The sequence below is a fragment of the Rhincodon typus genome, chromosome 11 (assembly GCF_021869965.1).
Source record: "Rhincodon typus isolate 14 chromosome 11, sRhiTyp1.1, whole genome shotgun sequence".
NCBI classification, from domain to species: Eukaryota; Metazoa; Chordata; class Chondrichthyes; order Orectolobiformes; family Rhincodontidae; genus Rhincodon; species Rhincodon typus.
The window spans coordinates 68,058,794-68,083,504 of NC_063342.1; the positions used below are offsets into that span (position 1 = coordinate 68,058,794).

The following is a 24,711-nucleotide window of genomic DNA, read 5'->3' on the forward strand; positions in this document are numbered from 1 at the left end:
AACGTCCTTTAGGGAAGGAAACTGCCATCCTTACCTGGTCTAGCCTACTTGTGACTCCAGACCCACAGCAATGTGGTTGACTCTTAACTGCCCTCTGGGCAATTAGGGATGGGCAATAAATGCTCCCTAGCCAGTGACGCCCTTGTCCTGTGAATGAATAAAAAAAAAGTTACCATGAGAGGGCCCCTAGTGTGCTTCTGTCGATGACTTCTTTCCCTGTTTATTTCTTACCTCCACCCATATGGATTTTACATCTTACAATCCAAGATTACTTCTTGCTATCACACTTATTCCATCCCATACCAATGATGCTACCTCACCACTTTTTCCTTCCTGTCGGTCCTTTTAAAGTCATTTTGAAATACTGTACCCTTGAATATTGAGTTCCCCGCTTTGATGTCCTTGTAACCATGTCTCTGTGATGGCTCTACGATCTTGCCCAGCATTCCAATAGGTTGTTCTTTTACCCATAATTAAATTACTTTTCCACTGAACATCATCTTAACAGACAACAGCTAGAGTCACACACTGAATCGAGAAGGAATGAAGTGTCTCTGTCATTGTTTGAAACCTCAACAAGATCATGTTCCACCTATCATAGGTTCTTAACAGATCATGGTGTAGTCTGAAATTTATGATGTTAAACTGTTTTATGAATGTAACTAGAAACCTCCACCATCTTTGTGGACATTAGAATTCTTATAGTATGTTTGGGGAAATATGTCAGTGAAATTTAATTTAGCAGAAATGTTTGAATTATTCTTAATAAGTAAACACATAATTTAATATGAATGCAAGAAATAACTGTAGTCCATGCAGCTCATTTAACCTGCTTTGCCATGCAGTATGGTCATACCTAATCTTATGCTTCAACTTCTCTCCCACTCCCTTTTTCCCTTGAATCCGTAAAAGACCAAAAATCTGTCTTCCTTAGTATTCAATGATGCAGCATCCCTAAGATCCTGAGGCAGAGAATTCCAAAGATTCATAAACTTTTAAGTGAAGTAATTCCTTGTCTCAGTTCCAACTGATTGACCTCTTATCCTGAGACTGTGCCCTTGTGTTTTAGATTTTCCAAGTAGTGGAAACAGTCTCTCAGCAACGACCTTATCAAGAAACTTCAGGCCTGTTCGCAGGTCTGGTAGAGCAATCCTCTTTTTTCCTTTTCTCTCTGTTCCTCCTCCACCCCACTGCTATGTCTTGAATGTTGTTTACTTGGCTCTTAATAAAATGAACCTTATTTTTAACTTCTGAACTTCAGATCTCTTGCAATAAAGCCAAAAATGTAATTTGCCTTCCTAATTATTGCTGTACCTACATGCTATCTTTCTGCACTTCTTATACAAGCACACCTAAGTGTCTTTGAACATCAAAGACTCACACATTTTAAAAAAAAGTTCTGTTTTTCTCTTCTTGCAATCAAAATTAATAAATGCACATGGCCCTACCATGTAATCAATGCCATCTTGCCCACTCCTTTAATCTATCTGTTTATTTTTTAGCCTCTGAGTTCCCCCCCTCACTTTCCCACACTTTGCCTTTTCACCTGGCTTTGCATCATGAGAACACTAAAATAGATTATTCTCTACCCCTTCAGCTAAATCATAAATATATATGTGGTAAACTGCTGAGGCCTCAGCACTGACCCTTGTGGTACTTCCCTATTCACCGCCAGGCAATTCAACATGCCTACTCCCACGGCACTACTAGTCCTTATCTTGTGAATTAAACCTTTGTGTTGCACTCTGTTGAATGCCTTTTAAAAAATTTGTTCATGGGATGTGGGCATCACTGGCTAGGGCAGCATTTATTGCCCATTCCTATTTGTCCAGAGGGTCGACAATATTGCTGTGGGTCGCATGTAGGCTAGACCAAATGAAGACGGCAGATTTCTCTTCCTAAAGAACATTAGTGAATCAGATTGGATTTATGACAATCATACTGACTACATGTCACCAACTCTTTATTCCAGATTTTATTGAATTCAAATTTCACCATCTGCCCAGAACATTTGCTTGGGGTTCTGGAATGCTAGTCCAGTGACATTACCATTATGCCACCACCTCCTAAGTATGCCACATCTACTTGTTTCCCTTTATTAACCTCACTGGTTACATTCTCTGAAAACCCAAATTTGTCAAACAGGATTTCCTTTTAGCAAAGTGATGTCGACTTGTTCTCAGGCACTCATTAGCTTTAAATAAAGAAGTTTGACTTCTTGTACTCCTTTTTTATATTTAAATGTCAGTTAAATCTGGCTGGATCACATTTAATTTTCAATATAATTGTTAGCCATGTTGATTGTTAGACATTGTAACTTTGACGCTGAAAGTGAGCAATTTTTGTGCAATTTTCTGTCTTTCTGTCTTTATATTTAGAATTACCATTGCATTTGAGTTTCTGTTAAAACTGCTGTAACATGCTACCGGATGCTGTGTCTCTACTCCTGCATGAAGGCTGACAATGGTATAACCAGTGAAAATGAAATCCATGAAGTTTGCAGGTAAAGTGCTCTTGCACAATTATTGTTCTAAAGTGCGTACAGCTGTTAGCGACTCAACTTAAATGTAACTATCTCCTTTAAATAAATGCAAAAATAATGTTATAAATACTCAGTAGGTCAGGCAGCATTTGTGAAGAGAGAAAGAGTTAATACTTTGGAAGTGTGATGAAGGGTCACAGACTCAAAATGTGAACTCTATCTTTCTACAAATGCTGCCTGACCTAATGAGTGTATCCACCATTTTTTGTTTTTATTTTAGATGTATAGCATCTATAGTATTTCATTTCTAGTTTTTTATGTCTTTGTATGAGCAGGATTGTAGGAAATCCAAGTTCCCCATTGTTTACTTGTGAAATTCACATTTGTTAAATAGTTGCTATTACTGTAAAAGACACAGAGTCATAGTCATACAGAAACGGACCCTTTGGTCCAACTCGTCCATGCGACCATGTTTCCGAACCAAACTAGTCCTACCTGCCTGCGTTTGGTCCATATCCCTCCAAACCTTTCCTATTCATGTACTTATCCAAATGTCTTTAAAATGTTGTAATTGTACCTGCATCCACCATTTCCTCTGGCAGTTCATTCCACACACTAACCACTGTCTGTTAAAAAGTTGCCGCTCGTGTCCTTTTATAAATCTTTCTCCTCTCACCTCAAAGATATGCCCCCTAGTTTTGAACTCTCCCACCTTAGGGAAAAGATCTTTGTTATTGACGTTATCTATGCCCCTTATGATTTTATAAACCTCTATAAGGTCACGACGTCCTCGACTCCAGTGAAAAATGTCCCAACCTATCCAGCCTGTTTTTATAACTCATACCCTCCATTCTTGGCAACATCCTGGTAAATCTTTTATAATGATATCCTTCTTATAACAGAGTGACCAGAACTGCACACAATACTCCAGAAGAGGCCTCATCAACCTCCTGTACAAACTCAGCATGACATTCCAACGGATTTACATTCGGCATTCAACTTAAATACTGGCAGTACTTTCAAATTGATTTAATCTGAAGCAGTTTGATTACACATTATTATGTGATGAAAATGTGGAAGTGATTAATTCAGAGTACACTTATGTATTGTAGAAGATGCAGGATTGATCATCACTTAAATTGCAGTGCACCGTAACATTACCACATGATGTATATTGCATCTAAAGAAGCCATAGTTAACTCAAAAAATACAGACAATATGGAGTGTTCACATCACTGACACTTCATCTGATCCAAACCAAAGTTGGTTCAAGTGAGGTCTGATCTCAAGGGATAATAGCAGACAGATGCATCATTGTAAATGACGTAAACACATCTACCTTGGTGTTTTCACTGCAAACAAGCAGCCTTTTGATCAGATAGCCTACTTGTTAGGCCATCAGTGATGCATTGCAGAATGGTTCAAAATCAAATGCTTTGTACCCAAATAATTTGTCAGGGTATTGGGTTGGATGCCATTGTGCTTGGTCCTACTAACTGTTTTTACCAATCTCGAGAAAAGTTATTCAAAATCAGGGAACATCCAGTGTTTTAACAATGGTTTACTGGTAACAAATCTTCATCTCATTAAAGCTCTTCTGGATTTGTTGGATCTGCCAGTCCTGTAATGTATCGGCAATTGCCCTGAGGTTCCTCTGTATGGGTTACAGATGTGGCAAGACAGAATTTAGATAAAGTAGACAAGATGTTTCACCCTGAAGAGATCCTAAAGCCTTGTTTATCTATTGGCTTGCTGACTGCATCCCCTGCAAAGCTAATTCTGCAATTGCGGATCAAACACTACCTCGAGGACTTTATTTATTCCCCTTAAAATATAATACAACCAAACCTATTAGATCTGTCCTAGATAACAGAGCAATACTGCAAAGCTGGCTCTGCATTCGACTTTCTGCTATCATTCTTTGTCACAGCTAATGTGAAAAAGCAGTGTGACTCTTGGAAAAGAGCAGAATATGCAACATCACTGCAATAAAAAGAGAAGGCAATTCAAAGTTTTGCCCTTGCCTCATAAAATCCATCCTCATGTTGCAATTATGTCCCCATTACTTCTGTTAAGATTCTGAAGAATACAAATGTCACAGTGCATTACTGTCCTTCTGGACACATTCTCTTGCCTCCTTAACTAGCTCCCCATGGGTGATCTACCCACAACCCCTTTTGATCAAATGTAAAGCATATTTGATGGGAACAAACACATCTTGTTGATGTGATAAGTCGTATCCTAGACAAGCATGGATAAAGGACCAATGACATTTTTGTTAGCTGAAGGAAAAATTCAGAGCTTGGTGTGGAAGTGCGGTACCCTTTATCCAAGCCTTTGACCTCCTGTCCCTCTTGCAGCCAAAAGACTATATTATCACTGAATGACCATGGAGATAAAGGACTCAGTAAGTCTATGCCCACAGACTTTGGTCATAACAAGCATCAGTGAGTGATCCTTGCAATCCACAATAATGAAATGTATAACCCTCATTATAAATATCTGCAACGACCCATGTGCAGTCGTAGGTCAACCATATATGAAAGCCTTATTGATTTTCAAGACTTAACTGTTCTGACAAAAAAAGATCAGACCTTACGAACCAAATCGAATAGCAATGCAAAAATTGATGGGCTGAATATCAGATTTTCATGTTCCAATGTTCCTGAGAGATTTTTTATGCCTGTATATAAAAGTTTGAATTGCCGATATATGCTGTAAGTTTCAGTTGCTTTTTAAACTCGAATTTCAGTACGAATTTGTTCATTTGAATCTTTAACCAATAAGACAACAGGAGACAGCTTGATGCAGTAACTCAGGAAATTTAAGTTATAATATCTATTAAAGTGGGGCAGTCATTTTACAGATATCCTACAGTTCTTGCTTTCTGGTTCACCTAAGGGCAGAGGTCAACACTTGGTCTCTGGTCTTTCTCAAGTACCATGAGGATCTTTTGCTTCTGCTTAGACAGCATGATAACTTAACTTTCAAACTTTGGTTACTGAAAAAAAAAGTTGATTTTTTTAAAAAAAGTTCAGTCACAAGTGAGGGTGATGATGGCTAGACAGCATTTATTGCCCATTCCTAATTGCCCATAGGACAGTTAAGAGTCAACCACATTGCTGTGGTTCTGGAGTCACATATAGGCCAGACGAGATGAGAATGGCAGTTTCCTTCCCTAAAGGACATTAGTGAACCATATGGGTTTTTCCAGCAATCGACAATGGACTTATGGTCATTATTAGGCTCTTAATTCCAAGCTACAATACACAGCATGATCAATTATATTATTACTTTTTGATTGGCCTTGGTTGGGCAAGGCTTATTGCTAATTGGTTGAAGGAACAAAGAACAGTACAGCACAGGAACAGGCCCTTCTGCCCACCAAAATTGCGCTGACACATGGCGCCTTTCTAAACTGAAGACCTTTTGCCTCTCAGCGGTCTGTAACCTTCTATTCCCTACTTATTTATGAATCTGTGAAGATGCTTCAAATGTTACTATTGTATCTGCTTCTAACAATTCCTCATGGCAGCGCATTCTAGGTGTTTATCACCCTCTGTGTTGAAAAAGTACTTGCCTCTGACATCTTCTTTAAATTTTCCACCTCTTACCTTAAACCTATGTGCCCTAGTAATTTACATTTCTACACTGGGATAGAGAGTCCAACTATCCATTCCATCCATGTCTCTCATAGTTTTGTAAGACTGTCTCAGGTTGTTCCTCAGCCTCCATAAGACATAGGAGCAGAATTAGGCCAGTTGGCCTATTGAGTCTGCTTCGTCATTTGATCATGGCTGATATGTTTTTTATCTCCGTTCTCCTGCCATATCTGTAACCCTTGACCCCTTACCAATCAAGACCATATCTATTTCTGTCTTAAATACACTCAGTGACTTGGTTCTACAATCCTTTGTGCCAATGAATTCCACAGCTCAACCATCCTCTGGCTGAAGAAATTCCTACTCCTCTCAATTCTAAAGGGTCATCCCTTCACTCTGAGGCTGTGACCTCAGGTCATAGTCTTTCCTACTAGTGGAAACATCTTCTCCAGGCCTCTCAGTATTCTGTAAGTTTCAATGAGATCCCCCCTCATCCTTCCAAACTCCATCGAATGCAGACTCAGATTCCTCAACTGTTCCTCATTGACAAGCCTTCAATCTTGGGATCATTCTTGCAAACGTCTTCTGCACCCTGTCTAGTGCCAGCATATCCTTCCTTAGACATTCAAGTGAGAATAAACCGAGTTTGTCCAGTCGAAAGAAGTAATGTAAAAAAGTTACTTAAACTTGAAAGCTATAAAACCAGTGCAGAAGATCACAAAGTACTGTTGTGAGATAAATTGGAATTTATATAGTCTGCAACCATGGTGAGTAAATTAAGTAAGTGGGCAAAAGTTTAGTATATTGAGTATAATGTGGGTAAATGTGAACTTGTTTGTTTTGGCAGAGAGAATAGGAAAGCAATATACAATTTAAATGGAGAGAGATTTCAAAGCTCTATTAAAGAGGGATCTGGGTATCTTGGCATTTAGGTAACATGAAGTTAATATGTAGGTTCAGCAAGTAATAAAAAGGTAAATGAAAAGTTGCCATTTACCATGAGGGGGGACTGGAGTTGAGATGAAGGTTTCCCTCAAATCATTTGTGGATGTTGACAATTTGCTCTTTATTTACAACTTCCGTTTTGGATATTCAACAATTGCGGCTTTATTTAACCCTTATTTTCTACATTGCTTTCTTGGTCTTGATTTGAGATTTGAAATTTGTGGGGTTTTGGAACAGCTGCTGGTGGAACTTTTTTTAGTCGACATGCAGTCTATTCTTGGACCTTATTTGACATAGTTGCTGAAGGTATATCAGAATTGTACAATAGGTTATGGTACTGGAATTACTTTGTCATTTTGTTCCTCTAAGAACCAACAGATATTGCTGATAATTAATACTTTTCTGTTAAGTAGCTCTGATATTCTGTATCATTGGGACAGAAAATCTGGAGTCTGAGTTTCGGGAGAAAATATCATCAAATGTAAAACTGGCTGCCAAATAAGTTTTAGTAGGATATATAAGCTAGATCAGTACTTATTGAAATAATTTACTTCTCCACGTCTTTTCCAGTCATACGACTGTTGTGGTTTATATTATTTTTCTAACTTGCATTGTTATTTAGTTACATAAAGCATTGTTTAAAATGATCAAACACCTTACAGACTGCAATATAAATGGTGATTGTAGTTGCGAAAAATTCTACCTGTTGTTTGAAACTATGGGTCATCACATATCATTAAAATTGCCTCCTTTATTAAGGAATTCCAATTTTTCACCTTTGAAAATCTAGCTTTAGATTGCATGAAAGTATCTCTGACTTACACTGCTTGAATCTTTGCTTATATCCTGGCCGTTCAATCTTTTCAACTAATATCAAGATCCCCAGGACTCCTGAGGTTGTTCGCAAGATTCTAATTTCCTGCACAGTACCAGTTTCTGTCAAATAGTTAGCTTCACCTGAAGTGCTATTAAATTTCTATAATTGCAGTCTTTCTTGGCTGCATCAAGCAAATAATGATTATGGGCTTCCTCTACACAATTCTCAACTGTGCTGAGCTATCAATGGCTTCTAGGGTTTCTTTTTAACCTGAACTGCTTTCCACAGCACATTTAAACACCGTCTTAGGACTTCACCTGAGTGCTAACTGCCTGAAGTCTACCGTTACAGCTTCAGACTCTTGCAGCAAATGCATGGATACATTGAAACTAGAGAACATTCCTATACTCCACACATCTCCATGATGGTATAGCCTGCTCTGAGCTATCCCCAAGCTGAATTGGATTAATATCGTTCACTTACAACTTTTTTCCTTGATCTGATGAAGTAAATGGGTTTTATTCAAAGTTCACTGAATGCTTTCAACTATTTTAGCCTTAACACACTGAACAACAGTATTTCTGGACTGTCATTATTGCAAGTCTCTAGTTCAGCAAGTCCACCTACTGTTTCTAATTCTACCTTCTTAGCTGTTAACTTTTTAAGTAACATGACCCAAACTTTAATTGGACTAGATCTGAAGATGATTCAATTGCAGTTATCCCATTTTCAACTGTTGGACCTTCATTTCAAAAAAACCCTCCAGACTTATCTCAAAACTGCGTGACCTTGGTCTGGGCTTCGTCCTCTGCAACTGGATCCTCAGCTTTCTGACCCACAGATCACAATCAGTGAAGATAGGTAACTGCACCTCCTCCACAATAACACTCAACACTGGAGCTCCCCAAGGATCCATCCTCAACCCCTTACTGTACTCCCCGTAAACCCATGACTGTTGACAAATTCCGAACGAATGCCATCTACAAGTTCACTGATGAAACCACCATAGTGGGATGGATGTCTAACAACGATGAGTCAAAATACAGAAGGGAGACAGAGACACCACTTGGTGACGTGGTGCAATGAAAACAACCTCTCTCTCAATGTCGGCAAAACTAAAGAATTGATCATTGACTTCAGAAAGAAAGGAGAACACGCCCCCATCTACATCAATGGAAATGAAGAGGATGGAGAGCATCAAGTTCCTTGGAGTGACGATAACCGACAACCTGTCCTGGACTTCCCACAGAGATACGACAGTCAAGAAAGCACAACAACTCCTCTTCCTTGGGTGGCTCAGGAAATTTGGCATGTCCATAAGGACCCCCACCAATTTCTACAGATGCACCTTTGAAAGCATACTATCTGGGTGCATAACAGCCTGGTATGGCAAGTGATCCTCCCAGGACCATAAGAAACCACAGAAGATGGTACACAGCCTAGACCATCACAGAAGCCAACCTTCCATCCATGGACTCCATATACACAGCTCACTGCTGCGGAAATGCTGCCAACATCATAAAAGACCCATCACACTGCTACAACCTCTTCTGTCAGGCAGAAGATATGGAAGTCTGAACACACACATGAGCAGGTTCAGGAATAGCTTCTTCCCGGCCATTATTATACTGATGAATGGACTCTCTAGCCTCAAATAATGCTGATCTTGCTAACGTTGATCTCCGCTGTCGCACGCCCTGTGCAATGTAACCTGTACGCCTCTGTCTAAGCCTTTTTGATCTGTACATCCCTGCTTACTATGATCTGCCTGTACTGCTCGTGAACAAAGCTTTTCACTGTACTTCAGTGCACGTGACAATCAATCCATCAATATAAAATATGTACTAACTTACTTGAACAATAATCCAAATATTTGCAATAAAAATACAAATGGAGTGAATATCAAATTTAACAGAAGCTCACTAACATTAAGCATGTTGGGCAGATTTAGTAATGTAGTAGGAATCTTATTTCAGCCTTGATCTATGAAATCATTAAAAAACTAAAAATTCTCAATATTACATGCTTGGATAAGGTTACTAGTTTTTGCAAAATACATGGAGCAGATGCAGTAGTTTCAGGATTTTATCTAAAACTAGACCCTTGGATTCAAACTGCAGATTGATAAGAGAAATAAACAAGAGTGAGGAAATTATATTCTAAAATTGAGTGCCTAGCCATTTCCTTAAAATATGGTATACTTGTTCAGACAGTTCTGGTGCAAATGCTGAAGGTATTCAAGACACTACATGGGCTGAAGAAAATAAGCCAGAACCACAAAAGGAACAACATACCTGTAGCCTAAAGACATATGCTCAGGTAAGAGTCAACAGTCAGACGGCTAAAACCTCACCTGCAGGAGGATAACAACAATTTTACTTGTCTGTTTGAAATTAATATTGATAACTAATACTAAAATTTTTCATTCAATTTGCTGGTTAACTCGTATTTTATCAGTTTATTTTTAAAATTATGTTTTAACAGCTTTTATATCTGACTAATTGATTGCTGCTGCTTTTTTTCTCTAAAATGTTCAAAATCCTTTTCAAGTAAAAATAGATACTTCATTCACAAGTTGAAATGTTTTCTTTTCACAGAGATGCTCTGTTTGCAATCGGACAGAAGCTGGCATAAACTGTGAACTTAAGGGCTTCATGACAACTTATCAACGAAATTGCACAGGTTCTGACAGCGTAAAGCTTGTTAAAAATATTGATGAAGGAATTGACAGGTGTGGAAGTTAATGATCTATCGATCTAACATTTAAATCAAGCCAGAATATCATGCAAATAATCTAAACTGGCAGCATTCGCGTGCTGACATGAGAGCCACACTGTTTGACGTAGTATGTTCTTTAGTTTGTTAAACTTCTTTGCATGGACACTCCATCTGCCCTAATGTAAAAGCATAAAATACTCAGCAGGTCTGGTATCATCCATATAGGGAGAAACAGTGATTATATTTTTATGTCAGCAGCTATTCATCAGAACTGAAAATTCTCAGAGATACGACGTTTTAAGCAGGGATAGGATGGAAGATGCAGGGCCGATGATGCAAGATGAAAGTGCTGCTAATATAAAAAGCAACAAACAATGTGTCTAGAGGATGTATAAATGGGAAAGTAAAGTCACTACCAACCAAAAACCAATAAAAGCACAAAAAGAAAATATATGGAGGCAGAAGTTTTGATTTGAAATTGTTGAACTCCATGTTGAGTCCATGACCTGAGGGCATGAAAGGTGCTATAGAAGTAATTTTTTTTTGTAATAATAGTTATTTAAATTTCTTCATTTGATCATATTGGGGGGGGAATGAGGGAAAAACAGTCTATTAGAAACCCTAGTGCTGCATCCGCACTCATTATAATAATGTTTTGTGTTTTAAAGTAATACATTTCACTTTAGAATTCTAGGCAGTCAGCTTTCAGTTACTTTGAGATGTTATCCTCTGCATACATATGTAGTATAGAACTTAAGTATTGCTGAAGATAGAAACATGCTGTTAAAGCTTTTCGTCTTGCACTCATCAGGCCAGGCATGTTGCCAAACTCCAATGGGAACAATTTAAATGAATGATAAAAGGTGCTGATTGGTCAGTAAATTAACTGATCGGTTGAAGTGTTGGCACGGAGAATTATTGTTCGAAAAACACTTTTATTGAATTTAAAGAAAAGCTCAATGACTGGACATGTTCCATATCCCTGTGGAAGGTAGGTCTATTTGTCTGAATATTTTTAGTTTCTAGCAAATACAAGTGAGCCACGCTACAAGTGTACGGAGCACTCTGATGGTGCAGGGTGAACAGTCACCTGAGAAGTCAGCCCATTTATCCCTCCTCTGTTTTATCTGTTTGCTAGCCAATTATTTATCCATGCAAATCTGTTATGCCCAACGCTTATGTGCTTTTATCTTACGTAGCAACCTCTAATGTGCCTTTTGGAAGTCCAAGCACACCACATCTTGTTCACCTTTATACACCTTACATTTTGCTTCCTCATGTAACTCTAACAAATTAGTTAAAATCAATTTCCCTTTCACAAAACCATGTTGTCTCTGTCTAATTACTTTATGATTTTCTAAGTAACCTACTTTGCTTCCTGAGAAAAAGATTCTGGCGTAAGAATAAGGGTGTATTTATAATGGGGGTAATTATTCTAATATAGACTGGGATAGCATTAATTGTAGTGTAAAGGACAGAAATGCAGAAGAATCTCTGGGGTATGTTGAGGAGAATTTTCTGTATCAGCATGCTTCCAGTCTAATGGGGAAGTTGGCTTACTGGATCTGGTTTTGGGAAATGAAGTCGAGCAGGTGCCAGTTGGGGACCGTTGAACACATAAGGATCATAGCCACACAAGGTTTGAATTGGATATGACACATGTCAAGGAAAAATCTAGAGTAAGAATAATTATTTTGGCAAGGACCAACATTAAAATATGAAGTGAATTGGAAGATTATCAGAAGAGAAAATACTTGGAATACTACTGGATCTAGCAGTGGAATAGGACCACTGTTGAATTCTGTTGCAGACAGCTGGCACAAATAGGGTGGGCTGAATAACTGTCCACTGTAGCCATTCTATGATTTTAATCTACTGCTGTTTAGTTTATCAGAACTTTCAGTACCTGTATCAGTTTGCCGTTATCATATCCCAATCCAGTGAAACAAGTCTTAACTTCTTAAGTGTCTCTTCGTTACTGTATTCCATTCATTCCTGGTGATATCTACTTGAATTGAAACTGACTCTTTACCATTCTTTTTATATCCTTTCTATAACTGATAACCCAAACTGTATGTGTGATATTCCATCAGCAGTCTTACCCTAATTGAACACGAGCCCCCCTTGTTTTTGTATATTGGAATTCTGTTATTAACCAAAGATTCTGTTGCTTTTATGTAATTGTGGGTAGTTCACTTGTTAATGATTCGCTTATTTAAAAACTACTACATCTTTATTGTGTGTTAAATCTTTCCAATTGAGGTACATTCTTCCAAAATGTTTAATTTAAAAAAAATTAAACATTGAATAGCATCTGCCACATATCTGCCCATCCTGCTAACCCGTATCTGTCTTGTAGTATTTCACAATTTGCCAAATCCCAAACCAAAATTTGTTACTGTTGACAAATTTCAAATTATCATCTGCCATTCCTAGCAAGTTTACTCTGCTTAATCAAAAACCAATAACTTTATTATATTCACAAATTGGATTGGGCATCCTCTCTCTGTGAAAGTATTGTCTCCATCCAGCAGGTTATGTTTTTCACAAATGCAACATTGTTGTTGCTTGTACTCTGCTTTTAAAAGTGTCCTGTTCAAAAAGCTCATGGCACATACATCCAACCAATAATTACGTGTGTAAAACTCAATAGCTATCAGTCAGTGGTATTAATTAATACTTTAAGTAACACCTGCATTTCTGTTACAACCCTGTGTTATTTCTACTCAATTGTACTTGAATATTCAAAAACTACCTACCTTTTAGAAATTGTGCCCCTTTTTTACCTCCAGCTGCTTACTTTATTTTATAATGTCTCTTATTGCATACTATTTCATTTAAAATAATGAGATGTTGCTGTTTTATTTCTGTTCATATCAATATTGTGGTGTTCATCTCTCCCTAGTAGCAAACTAATTTCTTCCCTATAGGTTGCATTGCAAAAGCCATAGAAGCCATGAAGAAGATAGAAGAAACAAGAAAGCCCATGAATCACCCTCTGATGGCTGCTGCAGCAGCAGTAGTGAGGAAAGTGAGAGGTCTAATAATACAGCAGAAACCTTCAAACAGAAAATCAGGAACAAAGTGAAAGATGGTAGAAAAATTATCCTCAGTCCTTTTGTTTATTCATTGTTGAATTGTTAACATTAAAAAAAATTAGGAAATTGATTTTTTATACACTGACTTTAAATGATGCGTAATTTCTGTCTTAAAATTGTACACAAATAAGCGTGCAGGTTAATTTCCAAAGAGCCCAATACCCTGGCTTTCTATTAGCATCTGAACAGTAGCTTTAATACTCTATACATTGTGAACAAGCATTTGACTGCCTTCCTTAAATTATAATGTGGTAATGCTTTGTATTATGGCTCTGGTTAGCTCGGAGGTAAAACAAGGTGCTAGACTGTCTCTTAACATTATAGTGAGGCAGTACAAGTAGTCCTTGGCTATGGTCTTTATACTGCACTATGTACTCCAGGTTGGAATTCATTGCTGTGTGCTGTCTTGTTAATACTATACTCAACCACGCTCAAGGGTAAGGAAGAACATGCTGCAAGCTGGTGATTAATCTTTTTCCCGTTTTTAAGCTTACTGGAAAAGGAAAACTGTGCGAGATAGAAATTTACGAGGTTGGAAACAGAGTATTGATACAGCTGAAATTGTGAATTTTTTTGAGGAAAAGTATTTTCTGTCATTCATTTCTTTTGGAAACTCATCTATAAATTTGTGACATGAGAAATCAAACAAGTTTTAAAAAAATCTAACTAAGCAGATGAATATAAATTGTTGTTCATTCATTTTGCTTTCCTTTCTGCTAAGGTGGACGATTCAGAAAATGCCAGAAATCTCCTCCTCATTTATCAGATGTTGATGGAACCATACAGGTACTGTATAAATGTGCAGCTAGTATTACAGTCTACAGTCGGTTCTGATGTAACGTGTGTTTCTTCAACGCGAATTGGCTTTAATACGATTGAAGAATTTAGACCACTATTTGTAGAATGCAAACTTTCCTTAACTGTATTGACTATAACATGATTCTATCCCCATTAGTTTAAATGCATGACTATTGCGTGATTTTCTTATAACGTGAGATTGTACGAGAACAAAATGTCGTGTTATATCAGAACTGACTCTATAGGATAAAGTTAGTTATTTTACTGTGTGTTACTGAACTGAATTAGGTCTGATCTGTACTCCCACATTGCTGCGAATGTTTACTTAATTTCTCTTTTATTTGTTTCAGTGAAAAATCTCGAGCATAACTATGCATATTTTTATAAGAAACAGGAAAAATGATTTAAAAATCAAGAATTGAGAAAACAGTGTAAAATATTTACCACATTCCATATGAAATGAAGATTTTGAGTAGCTGAGCCATTCAGACTAACAAAGTCACTGGAATGTGTATAATATCAACATTATTGAGCTTGTTTGATTATCCCTGCAGTCAAATTGCCTGTCAGTACTCAGGCTGTCCAGCATCTTGTATGAGGAGTGGCACTTGAGGGTGTCAGGATTCTCTACATTGTGTTGGGAATGTGGTCCCAATGTCCTAGGCAAATTTATACTGAAAGGAGGACACAAAAAAAACTTGGTGCAGCCCAGCTGAAATGCTGCTCTGAAACTTTAAATCATCATTATACTTGATATTTTTAGTTGAGCTTGCCTAGAGATATATATAACTTATTTTGATGGGAATTGATCCCCCATTTGCCTGAGTTGTTACTGATGTGCGTGAAAGCGTGAAGGGGCTAAATCATCCTCGATAAAAGACTAAATAAGCTTTTCATGTAAGCTATTCACCAGTACTGTATTTATGCTAGGATTCCGGTGTTCCCAAAGCATCTTTCCAGGAACATGGCTATTTCAGTAAGTATTACATTTCAGACTTTGTCATTAGGCTTAAATAACATTGCTAATAACTGATTATAACACTACCTATAAATATTACGGAAGCTAAAACTGAAATAAAGACTTTATTATTGGGCCATTCGCAATCTTAGGACAGTTTGAAGCATATACAAGTAATGAACCACTGTAATATAATGTAATCACTGTTGTAATCTAGGAAACAGAAATGTGATAATGATAACACAGTCCATTTTAGTGATATTGGTTGGTAAATTAAATATAAGCAAGATTATCAGAGAACTCCTGTGGTTTTTCTGGACTGGTGCCCTGGGTTACTTTAATATTAACCTGAGGGACAACGGTGAATCTTGGCTCATCATTTCAACTACACGATGGTACCTCAGGTAGTGAAGCATTCTGTCGAGCTGCAGTGTCACCCTGGGTTTTAAATTCAGTCCACCTGAAGGTGAAAGCTGACCTTCTGATTTAGACAAGAGTATTATAATTGAACTGCAGTTAACAGCTAAAACAGGAATAAAATTATAACTTGTCTCAATATTCTATGAACCTCCACACTAGTGTATTGAATTTAAAACAATAAAGCAGGTCAGTCAGCCCAATTGATCTATACAAGTGTTTATGCTCAAAATTATCTTCTAAATGCACCGTCTCCTCATCCAGACCTTGCAGCATAATTTTTTATTCCTTTCTCTGTAATGAATTTATCCACCTTTGCCTGAAATACATCTATGCTAATCACTTTGACTACTCCTTTGTGGCAGTTAGCTCCAAATTTTAACTACTCTGTGAGTAAAGAAGTTCATCCTGAATTTCTTGGGGTGGCACAGTGGCTCAGTGGTTAGCACTGCTGCCTCACAGCGCCAGGGACCCAGGTTCGATTCCACCCTCGGGCAACTGTCTGTGAGGAGTTTGCACATTCTCCTCGTGTCTGCGTGGGTTTCCTCTGGGTGCTCCGGTTTCCTCCTACAGTTCAAAGATGTGCGGGGTAGGTGGATTGGCCATGCTAAATTGCCCGTAGTGTTCAGAGATGTGTAGATTAGGTGGGTTATAGGGGAATGGGTCTGGGTGGGATGCTCTGTGGGTTGGTGTGGACTTGTTGGGCCGAAGGGCTTGTTTCCACACTGTAGGGATTCTGTGATTCTTATTGGATTTATTAGTTACTTTTATGTTTGTGATACTTGGGTTTGGTTTCACTCACAAGTGAATACATCTTCACTCCAGTTAATCTATCTAACGTCTACGTTATTTTATAGAACTCTACCAGGTCTCCCCACCTACCCTTCTCATTTCTAGAGGGCAAATGTTAGAATCTATTATAAACGATGTAATTTTCAACAAGCAGGATAGGTAAAGGTAGATGTACTATACATATGGATGTCCAAAAGTCACTCGATAAAGTACTGCACATAAGGCTACTGAATAAGGTAAGAGCCTACGGTGTAGAGATAGTACATTGGCATGGATAAAGGATTGGCTAAGTAATAGGAGACAGAGAGTTGAGGTAAAAGATGCATTTTTAGGGTGACAATTGTAATAAGTGCCACAGGTATCATTGTTGGGATAACCATTATTTAGAATAAATATTAATGAATATTAGATGAGGCAAGAGAATGTGTTATCGCCAAGCTGATGATGACACAAAAGTATGTGGGAAGGCAAGTAATGAGTCTGATATAAAAAGTCTGCAGAGTGTTTTAAACAGGTTAAGTGAATGGACAAAAACTTGGCAAATGGAATATAATGTGAGAAAATGTGAGGTCATGCACTTTGGCAGGAAGAGAAGAAGAACTGAATTGTGTATAAATGGGGGAAGGACGACAGAAACCTGCAACACAGAGGGATTTGGGATGCTCATGTATGAGTCACACAAAGTTAGCGTCCAAGTTCAGTAGTTTAATAAGGAAGGTAAATAGACTGTCATTATTTCTGTCAAAGAGAATGAAATATGAACATAGGGATAATATAAAATAAGTGTAAAATCTATATAGTCATACCAGACTTGGAATACCGTGAACAGTTTTGGTCTTCGTAAGAGCTTAAGAAATAGGAACAGGCCATCCAGCCCTCAAGCCTGCTCTGCCATTCAGTATGGTCATGATGGCTCCAACATTCCTCACATTCACTTTCCTGCCCTTTCACTGTAACCTTTGATTCCCTGACTGATCAAGAGTCTATCTACCTTGGCCATAAATATACACAAGGATTTTGCACCCATAACTGCCTGTTGCAAGGAGTTCCAAAGATTCTCAACACCCCACCTCCAAGAAATTCCTATTCATCTCTGTCTTAAATTGGCACTCCTTTATTCTAAGACTATGCTGTGTGGTCCTAGTCTCTCCCATGAGGGGAAACATCCTCTCAACATTTGCCTTGTGAAGCACCCTTTAGAATCTCTAATTTCAATGATATCATCTCTCAGTATTTAAGGAAAGATATTCTGGCATTTGAAGCAGTCCAGGGAAGGGTTGTTAGGTTATTTCTGTTTGGAGGGATTTTCTTATGAGGGGAGGTTGAATAGGTTGGGCCTGTACTCACTGGTGTTTATAAGAATGAGAGGAGACTATATTGAAACATATCAGATTCTTAGGGAGTTTGACAGGGAAGATCTGGAGAGGCTGCCTCCCTTTACTGGAGAATCTAGGACAAGAGGGCATAATATCAGAGTAAGTGACCACCCATTTAAAATAGAGTTAAAGAAGATTCTTTTTTCCCCTCAGGGCAGTGAATCTGTGGAGGGTTCAACAGACGGCTATTGATGCTGAGTTGTTAAGTATATTCAAGGTTTAAATAAACAGATTTTTAGTCATGGCAGAATTGAGGGTAATGGGGAAAAGGCAGGAGGGTGGTGTTGAAGATTATCAAGTCAGCCATGATCTCATTGAATGGCAGCGCAAACTCAATGGGCTGAATGGCCTGCCCCTGTTTTTATGCCTTAAGGGGGATTTAGTAAATAAGCACAAGATTTGAACTCCACTTTACTCATGCTTTAATTTGATTGATTTTGGCAAAAAGACTGAAATAAAATTTGATTATCGACAAATTTGAAATCCAGGTTTGTAGTCTGCTTGTTTTGAATTGATTCTACCAAAATAAGCTGAGAACAAGGAAAGCTCATCCTGCTGAAAGCCATAAACTTGGTATTCATTTACTCATTAAAAATATTTTGTTAAAAATAGACTGGAGTCATTTAATGTGACATTACCCTGATACTGATGATCTTATCTGTCCCTTTCCTCAGAAGAAGCTAAATTATTTTGGACTAAAGTATGTGCTACTGGAAGTGTGGATCATTTATTTGAGGAACTCAGTGATGTGTTAAACTGCCTGAAACAGAAAATCACAGATGGTACAGCAAATGACCAAGGTAAATAAATTTGGAAGTGACACAGTGAGCTGTCTTTCCCAAAATATTTGTACATCTGTTTGCATTTCTACAAACAGTCAATTCTGTTAAGCTCTCATTGGTTTGTAGATAAGAGCATGCCAATTCAGAATGTGAAACAGTTATTGCCTCCTTAGGAAAGACTTTTGAACAAAGAACATTTGGCCCTTCGAATCCCTCAATAAGATCATGGCTGGTCTGATTTTAACCTCAACTGTGCATTCCTGCATTTTCCCAATAATCTTTATTCCCTTGGTAATTAAGAATTTATCTACTTCTGTCTTAGAAACATTTAAAAATTCTGCATTCAGTGCCTTTTGAGGAAGTGAATACCAAAGATTCACAACCCTCTGAGAGGAAAAAGAACAAAATTTCTATCTTTAAATTATGACCTCTAGTTCTAGATTCTCCAGAAGAGATGTTTTACACCTACTCCATCAAGTCCTCTGAGGATCTTGTATGGTTGAATTAAATCATCTGTGACTCTTCTTTACTCCAGAGGATACAGGCATAGCCTGCCTAGCCTTTGCTCATAAGGCAATCCTCTTATTCCAGATATTAGTTTAGTAAACCTCTGAATGACTTCCAAAATGTTAACATCCTTCCATAGGTACGGTGATGAGTACTGTACACAGTACTCCGGATATGGTCTCACGAATGCTGTCCATAACCGAAGTGTAACTTTCTTACTTTTGCATTGAATTCCTTCTCGCAATAAAAGATAACATTCTTTTAACTTCTCTGATTACTTACTGTACCTGCATACTAACTTTCTGTAACTCATGCACTTTGACACCCAGACCTGTCTGCATCTCAGAATTCTACAACATCTCACTGTTTAGGTCAGAAATCACACGACACCAGGTTATAATTCAACAGGTTTATTTGAAAACACAAGCTTTCGGCACGGAGCCCCCTCGTCAGGAGAAGCGAGAAAGAAGTACACAGGACACAGAATTTACATGTAAAAGATCAAAGGGTCACATAATTGATGAGGATGTATTGAACAAACCTGAGATGCTGTTAAATTTTTAATCAGTTAGAAGGTTTTAATTGATTAATATGTATATGTAAATCCCTTTCAATTTCGAGTCACTGCCCTGAGAGAACTAAAGGTTTTATCAGTATAAAGAAGAGGTAACATTTTAGATCAGACAATGCATGTTAGGTGTGAGGCCTTGTTTAGAATCTGTTTGTGTTTTGGTTTGGAGTCAGACTGGTTTTATTTGTAAAGTAGGAATTTGTAAAATGCCAACGCTCCCCAAGTCACTGCTCCCTCACTGATTGTGTTAGCGTACCGTTCTTCCCTGGTGTCGCCCACAGCCTGAGTCCCCTTGCGATTGCTCTCTGCAATGGCTTTGGTAAACTCCAAGGTGTGTACTCCTGTCTTTGGTCCTTGGCTGAAGCCCGGGTCCCCTCACAACTGCTGCTGTCAGCGCATTCCCCTATGCATCCTGTTCTTCTCTGGCGTTGACCACGGTCCAAGTCCCCCTCGCGACTACTTCCCTCCACGTCACAGTCACAATCCCACACCGTTATCAGAGTCTGGGTAACGTCCTTACTTATGACATAAAAATTGGTGTTCGCACACAGTTTGTGGCCCAAATCCAATCATTGTTGGCAGTTGTGTTTGTGGTTCACTAGAACCATAAATAAAACGTGTGATGGATGGAGGTTAAGCTTGAGCAGCGAATATTTTATTGTGCGTTCTCCCAGCTCCACAGCCACTAACAGTGACTACTCCCTGGTGCACGCCTCCAGGTCCTTAAAGGGGCAGCACACACCTAACCACTAAAAAAACCCTGGGAACTTCTTACAGTTCCAACAATTTACTCATTACTGCTTCCCTGGTAATTGTAATTTTCTGGAGTTCCTCCCTCCCTTTCAATTTCTGATTTACATCTGTTTCCAGGATGTTACTTGTATCCCCTCTTGTGAAGACTGATGCAAAATATCTGTTCAGTTTGTCTGCTTTCTCCTTTATCTTCCATTACTAAATCCCCAGACTTATTTTCTAGAGGATGAATACTTACTGTGTTGACTTTTTTTGATCAAAATGTATCTGACAAAGCATTTCCTACAGGAATTCATAGTTTTGGCTAAGAAATAAGAACTTGAATTCACGCAAAGCATCTTCATATCTTCAGGACATCCCAACATGTTTCTGCGTTTCAGAAGCCACTTTCTGTACATCCAAGTGATGTAACAGATCCAATGAAGCTGTACCTAGTTGAGCATAATGTTGATTATGCTAAACTTTGATCCCTGGGAGTGAAATTGTTAGGAGATTGATGCACGAATTGTAGCTTCATTCTGTGAACCAAGCGTACAATGAATATTATGTGGCAGTTATTTTGCAACAATTTTTTTTACCATTATTGGCACAAAGTCAAAGTTCGGGACTACTTGGGTTACATTCAAGTTAATACAAAGGTATGTTTATTTTCAATGGCTGAGAGAAGAATTTAGAATCATTAGTGTTAACCCTAATATATGCTGCTTCAGAATATGGCAGGCCTACTTTGCCAGCATAACACCTGTTAATGTCATCCTTGAGATCAAGGTCTAATGTAGCAATATTAATTTTACAATTCTTCATATAGTAGTTGTCCAGTGATCCTCAGGCACAGATCAATCAGTTTTCAGAATGATTGCCTACATACTTGCCATCAGTAAAATTGCATCAATTTCATAGCTTTTTATCTTCATTTCTAGAATTGTTTCACACAACTGTGGAGAATTTGCAGGAATAGACAATTGATTTGAGATTATTCTATTTTTACTGTATGTCTCAATCAAACTGAGATATTTGTATCCTAGAACAGCTGTTATTTATATAATGCTTCTAAGATGATAAACCATTCCAAACTGCTTCACAGAGGCAGTATGAGGAAAAAGATGATACCAAATCACATTAGGAAGTATTAGAGCAGAATATTACAGCCCCATGAAGATCAATAACTTTTAGGGATTCAAAATTCTAATTAATAGCTGAAAAAAAGACCAGGCAAAATTTTAAAACATCAAGTGTAACAAAAAAGATTATTGATGAAACACCATTTTATTTTTGTAGGCAACTTAATATTTCTTTAATAATAATAATAATTAAACTTAAATTAATATTTCTGTTTTATACTCACTACACATCACACTCCTCACAGAAATACAGTCTTTCTAGCAAACAACTTGCAGTGTTTTCCAGCTTCCAATGGGTTCTAATATCTTTCTTTAACTGAGTAGGAACTTCAGGTTCAATTTCAACGTCTAGGCACTTTCCTCAGTTTTTGGAGAATTTCTTAAATCGACCACCAGCAATAAAGCTTGTTCCACTGATTAGGTAGGAGGCTTGTTAGAGGTGACAAAGGCACTGATGAGGGTTTCAATAGCAGATGAGTTGACAGAGGGGAAGTCAAGCAATGTTACAGAGATGAACACTTAAGTGACAGAACTCTTATGTGGTTGAAAGCTCATCTTGGGATCGCACATTACATCGAGCTTCAGACAGAACAATTTGGCACCAAGCAGTTCCTAGGGAGAAGGATGGAGTTAATGATGGAAAATCGAACACTGTCTTTGCAGTCTTTATTTGGAGAAAATTTCTGCCCGTCCAGTACTGGATCTCACATGAGCAATTTGACAATTTAGAGATATGGAGAATTTGAGAGAAGTGATACAGTAGAACTGGCTTCAGTCAGTGTGCTTGTGGAACTGATGGGCTTTGGATGCTGCCATGGAGAAACCACATGTAAATGAGAAATAGAAGAATAGGCATGGATAGATCCTTGGGGGTCACATGAGGCAACTCTGTGGAAATGACATTTCTTTGATTGCGACTATACAGAAAAGCATAGAAACGAACAGCCAGCTAATATAGCAGCCACAAAGGGAAGTTAGATGGTCAGTAGTTTATTGGGAGGAGTATGAAAAGGGCAGTAGGTGCATCTTGTAGGCAAATGATTTCAGAGAGAGTATGAGGCAAGATGGGAGACAAACTAAAGAAAGTTGCAAGTTTAGGGCTAGGGCAGTGGGATGCTTCGTGAAATTTTAGCCTGGGTGAGTTATGGGAACTGGGATGGTGGCAGGCAACTGATTAGTTTATCTCAATGTCGGTGACAAAGAAGCTCCTTGCACTTGTTGAAGATAAGGATGGAGGAGATTGGCAAGAGAGATTTAAGATGAGTAGCAGTGTTGCCTCACAGAGCCAGAGACCCAGGTTCAATACCACCCTCAGGTGACTGTCTGTGTGGAGTTTGCACATTCTCCCCTTGTCTGCGTGGGTTTCCTCCGGGTGCTCCGGTTTCCCCTCTCAGTCCAAAGATATGCAGGTTAGATGGATTAGCCATGCTAAATTACCCATAGTGTCCATGGATGTGCAGGCTAGATGGATAAGCCATGGGATATGCAGGGTTACAAGGATAGAGTAGGGAGGTGGGTCTGGGTTGGATGCTATTCAGAGGGTCGTAGTGGATTTTATGGGCCGAATGGCTGCTATCACACTGTAGGGATTCTGTGAAGCTTGTTGCAGAGAAAGGGATACCAGAACATCCTCGAATAGTCTGCAGTTTTCCAAACAAGAGTAGGACTTAATAGCACTTTGTTATCCTGCCAGATTTGGTAGTGATCAATTGTCTGCCATATCCTTTCAAATCTGCAGTCCTTGGATTTAGGGGAGCTGAGATGACAGTCATTACTATGGAAACAACTATATGAGAGTGATTATAGTGTTGACTGGGACCAAGTGAATGTTGTTGTTGAACATTATTGTAAGCTGCAGAAACGTTGTGGTGAATGAAGGGGCTAAGTAATGAGCATTTTTAGATGGCAGTTGTCAGTTCAATCAAGACACTACTTTTCCAGAGGGCAAATAAAGAAGGAAATAGGATTTGGAGCAGGAAGTATGTTACGAGTGGAGAGCAATGCAAGGAATTGGACAGTGAGAGCCTTATTTGATACAATGCCTAGACTGATACTATGGGAGTATTGAGGTCATGGGAAATGCCAAGGTCGAGCAAGTGACTGTGATCATGGGGAGTTTGCATTACCACAGATTGTTTTACCATGTAATCAACGAACATTAAAAAGGTCAAGGCAAATTCACCATAGTCTTACCAGACCGCAGGGCTGCTCTCATTAGGGAGAGGATCACCACACTTCAAGTGAGGGGAGAGGTTGAGGAGGAGAATCCTTCATAGTAACCTCAGCCAGTGTGGGAATTGAGCCCATGTAGTTGGCATCACTTTGCATTACAAACCAGCTATTCAGCCAGCTGAGCTAATCTATTCCTTGCATTAAGAGATCTTCAATATACATTCAAGCTTTTAAAACATACTCAGTCCTGTGGTCCAGCTGAATTCATTTTTCTCTGCATTGCAGTTTAACTTTAACTACTGACATACAAAATCTGTTTCAATATGTCCTACTGCTGAAGGAGCCAAAAATATATATAATTAGAACTGATCCAATGACATTTCAGCAAGCGGTGATCTTAAACAATTTAAGCATAAGTCTTCAATGTAATCTTTTCAAAATACGGAATTATTTTTGCTTAAGGAACCGTGTGTAGGGCTTTTTGAATATCTTCAATTTCATGGATGTTCAGCTAAATCATTCCAATAAAAGAAGTCATAGACACCACAGTGTCATTATCTAAGGTTTGCAAGTTTCAGCTCACTAAGTACATGTCTAAGGTGTTGGAGTAGATTTGTAGCTCGGGTTGTGGGTGTTGAGGTTGGTGTTGAGGTTTGTTGGCTCGCCGAGCTGGTTTGTTGTTCCGCAGACATTTCGTTACCGTGCTGGGTAACATCATCAATGCAGCCTCCGATGAAGCGTCGCTGTGTTTTCCCGCCTGGTTTTTAAACTCTGGAGTCCGTTGAGCTGGATTGTCTCACTT

General features: G+C 38.5%; 1 protein-coding gene across 12 annotated transcripts in view; it reads left to right on the forward strand.

The window, feature by feature from the left end:
* Nucleotides 1-24,711, forward strand: part of setdb2 (SET domain bifurcated histone lysine methyltransferase 2) — a 73,217-nt gene that overhangs the window by 8,621 nt on the left and 39,885 nt on the right. For 4 of the 12 annotated variants that reach the window (XM_048602794.1, XM_048602793.1, XM_048602797.1 and 1 more), the window contains exons 3-9: nucleotides 2,379-2,503; nucleotides 10,060-10,165; nucleotides 10,444-10,577; nucleotides 13,495-13,658; nucleotides 14,384-14,448; nucleotides 15,391-15,436; nucleotides 18,678-18,803. In XM_048602794.1, coding sequence (XP_048458751.1) covers nucleotides 2,430-2,503; nucleotides 10,060-10,165; nucleotides 10,444-10,577; nucleotides 13,495-13,658; nucleotides 14,384-14,448; nucleotides 15,391-15,436; nucleotides 18,678-18,803 — 715 coding nt within the window. In that variant the 5' untranslated portion in view covers nucleotides 2,379-2,429. Of the gene's footprint in view, nucleotides 1-2,378; nucleotides 2,504-10,055; nucleotides 10,166-10,443; nucleotides 10,578-11,375; nucleotides 11,556-13,494; nucleotides 13,659-14,383; nucleotides 14,449-15,390; nucleotides 15,437-18,677; nucleotides 18,804-24,711 lie in introns of those variants that run through there. The other 8 variants (XM_020511088.2, XM_048602796.1, XM_048602798.1 and 5 more) reach the window with 8 other exon arrangements.